The 12,355-nt window shown below is 39.4% G+C and overlaps 1 protein-coding gene across 4 annotated transcripts in view; it reads left to right on the top strand.

Annotated features, from left to right (window-relative positions):
• Positions 1-12,355, top strand: part of Smurf2 (SMAD specific E3 ubiquitin protein ligase 2) — a 100,512-nt gene that overhangs the window by 26,771 nt on the left and 61,386 nt on the right. For 2 of the 4 annotated variants that reach the window (XM_027427785.1, XM_027427780.1), the window contains exon 1: positions 6,382-6,496. The exons of the other annotated variants lie outside the window; for them this stretch is intronic. In XM_027427785.1, coding sequence (XP_027283586.1) covers positions 6,397-6,496 — 100 coding nt within the window. In that variant the 5' untranslated portion in view covers positions 6,382-6,396. Of the gene's footprint in view, positions 1-6,381; positions 6,497-12,355 lie in introns of those variants that run through there. 4 annotated transcript variants of the gene reach the window in all.

The raw sequence follows: 12,355 nt of genomic DNA, 5'->3' as shown, positions 1-12,355 counted from the left end.
AAAAATCCAAAAAGGGAAAAAACAAAAACAAAAAAAACCTCCATAACTCATGAAGCATTTGATGTCCTTGTGAGTTAGTTTAAGAAGGCAGAGATTTGCTTTGTGGGCTTTAGCTCCTTTGTTCTAAGACACTGGGGGTTGGAGGATATAGGTCTTTGTTGGGATTGCAAGTTCCCACAAAGTACCCTCTGACACTATAAATTGCCCATGGTATGTTTATACTATAGTATTAGACACATATATCAATTTGGACATAATAGCATATAAAAATCAGGGTCTTAATAGATTTGCTTTTTTCCCCCCTTGTTTCCTTTGTCATTTGATAGACAAATTGTGAATAGAGTAACTAAGCAGTTGGGATGATCTTGTAGTCTATTATCTGTGTCTTTTGCATTTGCCCATACCATAACCTAGAGAATCTAAGAACACAGAATCTAAGCTCAAGGATGGAGGAAAAGGGTAGTTTTCCTTTTTAAAACTTAAAATTTTATTTTGTGTGCATTGGTGTTTTCCTTACATGTGTATCTGTGTGAGGATGCCAGATCCTCTGGAACTAGAGTTATAGACAGTTGTGAGCTGCTGTGTGGGTGCTGAGAATTGAATGTGGGTCCTCTAAAAGAGCAGCCAATCCTCTCAACTGCTGAGCCATCTCTCCAGCCCCAAGAGGGTAGTTCTTTACAGATAAGAGTCTTATTGGGTAAGCCAAATCTTTGTGTGGACTTACCTGGTGGTACCTGCATTTATTGTGGGTAAGTTGAGATCTGGCTGGAGGTAGTCTATAATATACATATGGTATGAAATTAGGGCATCTGGTGGTCCATACTTTTATGTGATATGGTGTATCTGAGTTAGGATTATGTCACCTAGTCAGATTTGCACTGTAGTCAGCAGCTACAAAGCCTGGATTAGCAGCATTCAGATATGTGGATGCAGATGCTAGAGAGGTCAGGTTTGTGCGGTAAGCTCCTTTGTTTACTGAGCAGTCTTAAAGATTTATTTAGTATGTATACAGTGTTCTGCCTGCATGTATGCCTGCACGACAGAAGAGGACACCAGATCTCCTTATAGATGGTTGTGAGCCACATTGTGGTTGTTGGGAATTGAGCTCAGGACCTCTGGAAGAGCAGCCAGTGCTCTTAACCGCTGAGCCATCTCTCCAGCCCTTACTGAGAAGTCTTTCTGGCCCTTGTAGTTCTTTTTACCGTGTAGTTTTCTTGTGGCCTGCATTTATCAATGGAATCTGTTTGGTGATTTGCTCTATTAGGAGATTATCAGGTACTAAAGAACTGCAGTTTTTACATTCAGAAAGTTTATCCTGTTTACATTGTTGTAGAAGCAAGATGTAGAGACTTTTGTGCAACAGTATCCCTTTCTACTGTGCATTAGAGAATAGGCTGTGAGGGCTGTTATTTGTAAGGACTCCAGTAGGTAGTAAGGTTGAAAGAGTTTGCTAAGCAAATACAAGTAGTTTTGGGACTATCTTGATTTGAACAACAATTTTTATTAGGTTAAGAATCAAGGAGAAAATTTCATTATTTACTTACTAGTTTCCTAATCCTAATGCTTTGTCAGTGATTTTCTTAGGATTTTTATTGATTTGATAAATATGTGAATATATATTATGTTTGAAATTATGTAACAGGGCTGAGAGATGACTCAGTGGTTGAGAGCATTGGCTGCTCTTCCAGAGGTTCTGAGTTAATTCCCAGCAATTACATGGTGGCACACAACCATCTGTGTAATGAGATCTGGTGCCCTCTTCTGGTGTGCTGGCATACATAATAAACAAACAAACGCATATAAACAAATCTTTTTAAAAGATTATTTAACAACCTGTAGGCAATATATGTCAGTCACATTAAAGAATAACAGCTTTGTGGGACAGGAGGCATGATTAAAAATGTCACGTGAACAGTACTGATGTGTTGATGTGAGAAGGAGCTTGGAAATAAGTGGAGTCAAAGTGGTCTTAGAGGCTCACATGAAAGGACAAGTAAAAATCAAACTGAAAAAGAATAGAGTCAGTAGGGCTGGAGAGATAGCTTGGTGCTTAAGAGCACTGGCTGTTCTTCTATAGGACCCAGGTTCAGTTCCCCGCAGCCACATGGCAGCTCACAACTATGTGTAACTCTAAGATATGACACATTCACACAGAGATATACATGCAGGCAAAGCACCAATGCACATAAAATAAAAATAAGTAAGAATAGAGTCAGCAGTAGATAAAGAATGATGTGCTCTTGGAGAGGTTCTGAGTTTGGTTCCCAGCACCCATGTCAGGCATTTCACAGCCACCTGTAACTCCAGCTCTCCTTACCTCTGTGAGCAGCTGCACCCATATACACAAGCCCACACACAGACATGTAATTCAAAATAAAATATTTAAAAAGAAGAGTTAGCTTTCCTAGAAGAGTTGTACATTCTCAAGATTATTGTATTTGACTTCCTTTAGATACATACTGTTTCTTATCCTTGATGGCCATGGGCCACCCATGCTGTTTCCTAGGGCATATCTTTTTGGATTAAGGAAGTCGCTGTGATACTTGATTAAAAGTTGAAAATTGAACTAGAATCCGAGGGTTAGGGGAGGGAGGGAATAAGGGAAGGACAGACAAACATGAAACAGAGACAGAGACAGTCAGGAAAGGTTTACATTGAAGTTTCATAGAGTGGACAAGGTACTCTCAACCACTTTTAGGGTTAGTTGGAGTAATCACATTTGAGATGGTAAGAGTGTCATGGATGATGCCAAGGTAGAAAGATCTTCTATCTTACTTAGGAGAGCCAAAGAAATGAGGCTGTCTAGTGAGAAAATAATATGAGAAAGAAGGGTGGAATCACTGACATTTTTAAAGAGACAGAAAAATGATTTACATTTTTAATTTATTATTTGACAAAGTGGGATGAGTTATAACTCCTATCAGCTTTTTATCACGTGTATTTGTGGGGTTTGTTTGTTTGGGGTGTGTGTGTGTCAGGGTGCAAGTATGCCACTTCTAGTGTGTCAGTCAGAGGACAACTTTTGGGAGTCAGTTCTCTCTATCCACCCCGTCCACAATGTGGCTGGCTTCTGGGGATTGAATTCAGGTTGTCAGGCCTGGTAATAAGTGCCTTTACCCACTGGACCATCTTGCTGTCTCACAACTCGTTTCTTTTTGTGTGTATAAGAAAAAGTAACTCACATGTTTGTAGGCTCAATCTATATTTTGTGAGGAAGTTTTTGGACACATTTTAAAGTATGCTAGATATATCATACACATGTGAACATTGAAAATGGAAATAGATAAGTGATAATGCAATTTGTCAACTGCTTTAAATAGAGGGCTAGGCATTTGCTTTCTGGGTGTTTGAAAACATGTCATGCAGTTTATAGAACTGAGAGGTCAGAAGGAAAAAGGGGGCTTACTGGGGAAACTGATGATTTCCATCTTGAATACATAAAATTTGAAGGGCTGGTGAAATGTCTAAGTAAGGAGTGTATGTTTGGTAGTTGAAATTGGCTTGGAGCTTGCTTGAGGAGTGAAGCCAGACATATAGATGGGGATTTACTTGTCAGTATTTATTGGAAAACTTAACTGAGTGCATACACTCTGCTGTGGAGTACCCCCCCCCCCACACACACCAGTTCATATGTTAACTTTAATTGCTAAGGGTTGCTGTCTGTAGATGGAGCCTTCGGTAGGGAATTAGGTCGATAGGTGTAGAACGTGCATGAATAGGATTAGTAATAGATACAAAAGAAGGTTTTCTTTGCTTTGCAGGGATGCAGCAAGAACATGCCTGTGTACAATCTGGGAAGAAGGTTCTCATCAGACACTCAGCCTGCTGGCAATTGATCCTGGACTTTACATCTTCCAGAATTTTGAGAAATAGTGTTTGTTGTTTAAGCCACCCAGGCTACAGTATTTGTTTTGGCAGCCTGAACTAAGATAAACCTCTTGTCAGATTATGTGAAGACTCTTTTCTTGGTAGTAAACAGATTTCACTGGAAATTTTAGAGTAGAAAGAACAAAAATAGCTAATATGTGCTGAGCACTTGATAGATTATAAATTAGGTACCAATCTGATTGTTTTGTGTAGTTTAGTTTGTTTAGTCTTCAAAACACTATGAGGTAACTTATAGAAGTCTTATTTTCAGATGAAGTCTCAGGGCGTAGCTTCATTAAATAGTGTTTCGGATTACACACTAATAAATGGTAGCACCAGTCTCAAATGCAGTTCTGACATTGTCAAAACAGTTTTAGATTTATTTATTTATTTATTTTTATTCTATGTATGTATTTTGTCTGCATATGTCTGTGTACCATATGTGTGCCCAGTGCCTGAGGATGCCAAAGGAGGGTGTCAGGCTTTCTGGAATTGGAGTTAGCTGCCATGTTAGTGCTAGGAACTAAATCCAGGTTCTCTGGAAGAACAGCCAGTGTTCTTAGCCACTGAACTGTCCTCTCCCAACCCCTAAGTATGCTTTTCCAACCTCTGGGACAGCCATCATTTATGAGTAGGTCTGTTTGAAGGAAGACTTCTAGCAGAGGAAGTGGTTGAGTTTGGAATAGTGTCTTAGGGTTACGGTTGCTGTGATGAAACACCATGACCAAAGCAACTTGGGGAGAAAAGGGTTTATTTGTCATATGCTTCCACATCTTAATTCATCATCAAAGGAAGTCAGGACAGGAACTCAAGCGAGGGCAGGGACATGGAGGCAGGAAATGATGCAGAGGCCTTGGAAGGATGCTGCTTACTGGCTTGCTCCTCATGACCACCAGCCCGGGGGTGGTCCCACCCACAATGGATTGTGCCCTCCCCCATCAATCACGAATTAAGAAAATACCTTACAAGCTTGCCTGCAGCCCTCTCTTCTGGAGGCTTTTTTTTTTTTTTTTTTTTTGCTTTTCTTTCCCTCCCTCCCCCCTCTTTCCCCTCTCCCTTTTCTCCCACCCCCTTTCAAAACAGGGTTATTCTCTATAATTCTGGCTGTCCTGGAACTTGCTTTGTAGACCAGGCTGCCTCCTGAGTGCTGGAATTAAAGGTGTGCTCCCAGTTGAAGGCAGTTTCTTAATTGAGGTTCCTACTCTGTGATGACTTTAGCTTGTGGCAAGTTTATATAAAACTAGCCAGCACAAATAGTAACTGATAGAACAGTGTTTGGCCCCTACACAGAATACAAGGGAATTGATGTAACTAAAACAGTGTACATATATATTTTCATTTTTAAGTTGGAGAAAATAATTCATAGAAATAATGATTTAAAGCTGGGTGGTAATGGCTCATGCCTTTAATGCCAGCACTCTGGATGCAGAGGCAGGCAGCTCTCTGTGAGTTTCAGGTCAACCTGGTCTACAAAGTGAGTTCCAGGACAGCCAGGGCCACACAGAGAAACCCTGTCTTAAAAAAACAAAACAAAACAAAACATAAAACCACCACCAACAAAATAAACTGGTTTGAAATTCATAGCTGAGTGGCTGGAGAGGTGATTCAGTGGTTAAGAGCACTTGATGCTCTTTTCAAGGACTCCAGTGTGGTCCAAACTGGGAGACTCAAAAGGACGTGTAACTTCATCTCCAGCAGAATCCAATGCCCTCTTCTATAACTCTGCATGCACTTGCATGCACACATGTATAGCACATATACACATAATGAAAATGAATAAATCTAAGAAATTATGTGTAGTGAAATACTTTCAAGTAGTTCTCCAAAATGTATGTATGTGTTTAGATTTGTATTTGATACTTTTGCTTATTACAAAGTCCTATATTATCTTTTTCTTTTTTTAGAGATAGGGCCTTATGTAGACCATGTTACCCCAAACTTTTTATGTAGACTTAAACTTCAGTTCCTTCAGTCTTGGTCTCTCTAGTTCTGTGGATAGACATATACTACCGCACCTCGTTTATGTGGTGCTGGGGATGGAATCCAGGGCCCTGAATGTGCTACACAGGCTTCTGTCAATAGAGCTATAGTCTAAGCTCCTGTAATAACATGTGGCAATTCTAAACTGCTGCTGTCATGTGTCAGTGGTAAGGAATGGTGCACAGAAGCATATTTTTTGGAGCCTGGGCCAGCTTGTTGGGATTTCATTTAGAGGTGTTAAACTGGACTTCCATGTTAACTTTTTACAGTGCCAACGTAAGTTTGAAGAACGTGCAGAAAAATATGTTGGCTAAAATATTCTCTGTAACTTTTGAGTTACAGGAACAGTATTGTGAAAGTTTGTTTGTTTGGGAGCAAAGAAAAGAAGGATATCTGACTATCTCCCTCTACCCCCTTTGAACAGCTTCATTCCAGTGTGCATTGTAATTGGAATGCAACTGCAGTCTGGAGGAGGAAGGGGAATTTTTGGCAAGGATATAATGAGCAGTTGGGAGCTTTATTGAAATTAAGCACAGACAACCATTCATTATGAGTACAACTTACGAGAACAGCAGGGCATTCCATTCTGTTACCATTCTGTTACTACCGCTGGGCATTGCACTGATACTATTACAGATGCTTGTTGCAGGTAGGCAACTTCTTTCTAATAAAAAAAGAAACTAGTGACTTAACCCACAGTGTGGTAGCCGCCCTTCCACAAGTGTTTTTTCCAGTTACTACTTCAAATACATATAAAAAGATTTTTGTTGTTATTTTTGGAAAAAATTTAAAAACATTTCTTGCAAAAATAACAGAAGACATTTGTAGCCAATGTAGTGGCCTATTCCTATGATCCCAGCACTCAGGAATTTGAAGCAGGTTTATAAAAACCTGGATCTTGGTTTATAAAAAAAATATTTATTTTACTTTATGTATATGTGTGCATGTGTTGAGTGTGTGTGTGTGTGTGTGTGTGTGTGTGTGTGTGTGTGTGTGTGTAGGTATGTATGTATAGTGTGTATATGTAGAAAGCCTAGAGAGGTCAGAAAAGAGCATCAGATTTCCTGGAACTGGAGTTCAAGTAGTTATGAGGCACCTTGTGGATGATGCTGGGAACTGAATTCTGGTGCTCTGCAGGACCAGAGAGGTGCACTTATCCGCTGGTTCATTTCTCCAATCCCTAGATCTTGATTTTGAGCACAGCAGGGTTACATAAAAGGATTCTAATTTCTCCCTCAAAAAAAAAAAGGTATTTATGGTATGATAATTGAGTTGTATCTTTATCTGCAGAACCTATGATAGTACTTGGCATAAAGTGAGTACTCAGGAAATGTCAAATGAAAGAATGAAACTAGGCCTTGTGGCGCATGCCTTTAATGTTAGTACTCAGGAGGCAGAGGCAGGTAGATCTCTGAGTTTGAGGCCAGCCTAGTTTGTATGAGGAGTTAGAGGCCAGCCAAGGCAACTCAGTGAGACTGTCTCAGTAAAAAAGAATTGATTATTAATTGGTTTATTCTGTTCTCTATAAGCATATCAAGAAGGTTATACCCCTATCCATGTGAAATGTAGAGACATTATTAGCATACTATTCTATTAGTTACTTAAATCATAGCTGGGGCAGGGGCAACTTAAAGGAGGAAGGATTATTTTGGCTCTTGGTTTCTGAGATGTCAGTCTCAACATTGTATGAGGACTTAGTACAGCAGAGAAGCTCACATCATGGTGGGCCAGGAAGCAGAGCACAGGGACGGGGCATTTTGGTGGCTTTTCTTTTTTACCGCCAGTGTTCTAAGCTCATGGATTGATGCCAGCCACATCTAGTTTGATCTTTCTCCTTAATGAGTCCTCTCTAGAAACCATCTCACAAACATATACAGGTGTGCCCCACCTACTCCTAGGTAACTCTAAACCCAATAAAATTCACAATGGCGATTAACTATCATACAACTTTCCTTAATTTGGTTACCTTATTATTTCTTTAGAGGAGGTAGATGGACTAGCTAGAACAACTTTGGGAAGTACAGATTTAAGAATAGAAACACTTTGAGGAATTTGAGATGAATATTAAACATTATCAAAGTACTATAGCAGATTTAATCTGTATGCAGCTCTAGGCTCATTAGAGACATTGTCTCTAATGGACTTCAGTGGTAGTACTATAGTATTAATATGCTACATTTGTAGCTATCATTGATTAAAATTAGCACATAATTGCATAATATCTGAAGCTAGTGCAATGTGTTAATTAAAATTAGTGAAAATTTAATCAATCAGCATTTCTGTGTCCTTTGTTTATATTATTCCAATAAGAAGTTTACTAAATGTTAAAGATGGATAGGAGTAAGTCTGAACTATTGGCCCTCTCCTGCTATGTCACTCTTAACATTGTGTGTAAATGTCTCTCTTGAGAAACATTTAGAAAACAAGAATTAAACAGTCTTGGTTATATTTTACATAGTTCTGTTACCAAAAAATGATAGATTAAAAACATATATACAAATTCCTCAGAAACATACTTCCTTAGGCAAAGGTTGCATAATAATAGTTGCATAATCAGGAGTTTGTCATATTGAAATTCATGAATTCTTTGAACGGTTATGGAGTAATTCTCCCATAATTAATGTACTGAAGATGGAAAAAGCCAGAGAGCTGTGGTTCTAATCTCTGAAGTAGATTTTCAAGAAACAAGAGCAGTACAATGAAGACTAGAGAGTATGAAAATAATTTACTTATACAAGTGAATAAAATTACCATTTTCAGATCACATATTGATAATCCTCCCTTTCAGAGTTACAAATATAAGATGTTGCTTTGAAAGCATTAAACAGTATATATAAAAAGCACTTACAAAAAATCAGTTGGGGGGGGCTGGAGAGATGGCTTATCGGTTAAGAGCACTGACTGCTTTTCAAGAGGTCCTGAGTTCAATTCCCAGCAACCACATGGTGGCTCACAACCACCTTGAATGAGATCTGGTGCTCTATGATGGCATGCAGGCAGAAGACTGTATACATAATAAATAAATAAAATCTTAAAAAAAAAATCAGTTGGGGGCTGGAGGGATGGCTCTTCTGTTACTAGTGAGTCCTGAGGACCTGAATCTAGTTCCTAGTACCCACATTTGGTGGCCCAAGATTGCATGTATCTTGAGCTCCCATGGATCCAACACTCTTTAGGCCTCCATGGACACCTATTGCATGTGATGCCATAAACTCATGCAGACACACAATACACAAACAAATAAATAAAAAACATTTTAAAGCTATTTGAAGCTGATGAGATTTAGTCCCAGGAATAATAATCTGGGGCTGAGGAGAAGGCTAAAGTTGGTAAGTGCTTGCTATGTCAGCATAATAATCAGAGTTTGGATTCCTGGCACTTTAGGGGAAAAAAAAAAAAAAAAAAAACAACAACAAAAAACAGGCACAGCACACTAACCTGTAATCTTAGTTCTGGGAACTAAGCCCTAGAAATACTAGGGCTTACTGGTGTCAGCTAGTCTAGCCACATAAGTGTGCTCCATGTCCACCAAAAAATAAGGTGGATAATGAGGTAAATACCTCACTTCAACCTCTGACCTCCATCTATATGCACACAAAATAATCATTTGACAGTCCTGATGTTTCTTGCTTTAAATCTTGTTTCTTCTAGTACTCTGATTTCTCTTCTTTCCTTTCTTTTCTTCCTCTATTCAGTCAGTCAGTCAGTCAGTCAGTTTGTCTCCAGTCTCTTTCCCACCAGCCTCCTTGAGTGCTGGGATTACAGGTGTTTACTAGCACGCCCAACTTTCCTGTAGTTTCTGAATTATTTCTTCACAAATTTAGAATGTGTCCAGTTTTTATTCTTTTGAGTTTTCAGTATCATTTTAAATTTTTATTTTATGTGTATGAATATTTTGCCTGCATGTATGTTGGTGTACCATGTGTGTGCCTGGTGACTGTGGAGGCCAGATATCACACTGGGTACTTGGAACTGGAGTTACAGGTGGTTGTGGACTGCTTTGTGGGTGCAGGGAGTCGAACCTTTGCAAGAACAGCCAGCCAGTGCTCTTAACTGATAAGCCATCTCTCTGTAGCTCTCAGTTTTTTTTCTCACAGTCCTGGCTTTCCTGGAACTTGATTTGTAGACCAGGCTGACCTCAAACTCACTTAGATCTGCCTGCCTCTGCCTCCCAAGTGCTGTGATCAAAGGAATGTGCCACCATACCTAGTTTTTAATTTATGTTTTATTGTTTAAAGAAAAATAATCACCATTTTAGTGAAGTTTTGCAACACTTTGAGTTCTGTTTCATTCAAAAATGTTTTCTTCCTTTTGAGATTGCAAAAAATGGGTAGGTGAAGAAGCTTGGGACAGATGTTTTGTGGAGGGAGGGCATATGAAATGTGTGGTAAGTGAGAGATGGAAGAATACCTTTGAGAATTAGTCCAGATCTTATAGTAGGGAACTTAACTGGGAGTTGTATTGATGAGAATGAAGTCAGGGAGTAGGTAAGCAGTAGCCAAGGCCTTGAAGAGAAAATATGTTTGATCTGAGACCTTTAAGAATGGAGAAGAAAAGGAAAGGTCGTAATCAGGTGTTTGGAAAAGATCATAGAGTGTCCTGTGTTGGCACCTGGAAGCTGGTGAGGCTTGAGACAGAGACCCAATTAGAAGCTTGTAGTAATTGCTGTGGCTGAATTGGCTGAAGAGAAGTAGACAGATGAGGGTATCCCAGAGCTTCTCATGTAGGTGATATTGTTGGTTGAAAATACCCATCCTGGGGCTGGAGAGATGGCTCAGAGGTTGAGAGCACTAGCTGCTCTTCCAGGGGTCCTGAGTTCAGTTCCCAGCAACCACATGGTGGCTCACAACCATCCCTGGTACCCTCCTCTGGTGTGCAGATATACATGGAAGCAGAATGTTGTATACATAATAAATAAACAAAATCTTAAAAAAAAAGTACCCATCCCCTCCAGCTGCCCCTCTTTTCTGGGCAGGGGAATGGACCTGTGGTCTTGTGCATGCTAAACAAGTACTTCTGAAGTACACCTCAGCCTTGTTTAAAGTAAACTGGTGGAGGAATAGTTTGGGGTATATGATTTGCTTAGGAGCATTCTTTCTTTTGTGGACCTGAGGCTTGGAGATCTAGGTGTTCAGTTTTAAAGGTTAGATGTTATCAGAACTATAAAGTAAATGACAAAGACCCAGGAGAATATATGAAAAATGGCTTTTTATGTTTATTTACTGAGATGGAAGAGTTTTATTACTCTGCTAAACTATGAGCCCTCTTAGAGGTATGAGCTCTTTCTATAGAAAAATAAGAATATCAATAGCAGATTACATAGAATTTCAAGGTTAACTAAGATGAGCATCTATTTTATTTTTTTTTGAAACAGGATTTCTCTGTTAGCTCTGGCTGTCCTAGAGCTCTCTATGTGGAGCTGGCTGGCCTCAAACTCATAGAGATATACCTGCTTCTGCCTTCAAGTCTGGGCATCAAAGGCATTCACCACCATGCCCAACTTTGGGACTACACTAACCCATAGTTATACAGTAAAAGAATATACAGTAAAAGAAGGGCAATACCTTAAAGAACCTCAGCTTTCATGGATGGAACACCAAATATGGCAAGAAAGTCTTAGAGTGAGTTTTATGCCATTTGAGAATATGCTGTTAAATAGAATCAAAAGAAGAGATAGCTTCCAAAAGAGTGAGTAGTCAGTCAGTCGTGGAAAATTTCCCCGAGGGAGTAAATGCAACAAAGAATGCAGAGTATCTGCTGGCTGGATTTGATAATTAAGTCCCTGGGCTTTGGATAAGTAATGTAGGGCTGTGATGAGGGAAAAAGCTAAATAGTGGGGGGTGGGGGGTGGGGCTGAGGCATTGATGGGCAGGAACAGTAAAGAAGTGGAGCCAGATTATAGTTACTTGAAGTTACCTAATGAAAGAGCAGAGACAGATGGAGGGAAGCTTGAGTAGTGAGAGGAGACAAGGCCACATGTCTGTGGTGGCCCTCAAGGTCCATGAGTAGATGTGGGAAGTGATATCCAGAGTACAGGTGGAGAGAGAGTCTTGTACAACAGTGTAGACTTTGTAAGTAGAAGTATGAAAACATAAGTTTATGGCAGGAAGTTAGTTAGGGGAATTCTCAGATTGTCTGTTTCTCTGAAGTCATGAATCAGAGAATGAATGGCGATTTAAAAATCATCTTGTTATTACTATTAAAGGCCATAACTCAAGATTTGCATGTGTTATATATGTATTGATCCTACTGGCTTGATTTCTGTGCTGATAAAGGTTTGGGAAATTTTTCCGAATCCATTTTATGACTTAGTAATTTCACTTATGGTCTTAGTTTTCATGTTTGAATTTTTGTTTTTATAAACAAAACTGCCAGGTGTGGTAGCACACACCTTTAATCTCTGTAAATTCAAGGCCAGCCTTGTCCACATAGCAAGTTACAGGCCAGCTGGGGCTACATACTGAGACCTTGTCTCAGAAATCCACAAATAAAAATTTGCTTCTAAGAT

The sequence above is a fragment of the Cricetulus griseus genome, chromosome 7 (assembly GCF_003668045.3).
Source record: "Cricetulus griseus strain 17A/GY chromosome 7, alternate assembly CriGri-PICRH-1.0, whole genome shotgun sequence".
Classification (NCBI taxonomy): Eukaryota; Metazoa; Chordata; class Mammalia; order Rodentia; family Cricetidae; genus Cricetulus; species Cricetulus griseus.
Note: the sequence above shows the minus strand (reverse complement) of the source record. Positions and strands in the feature narration are given on the sequence as shown.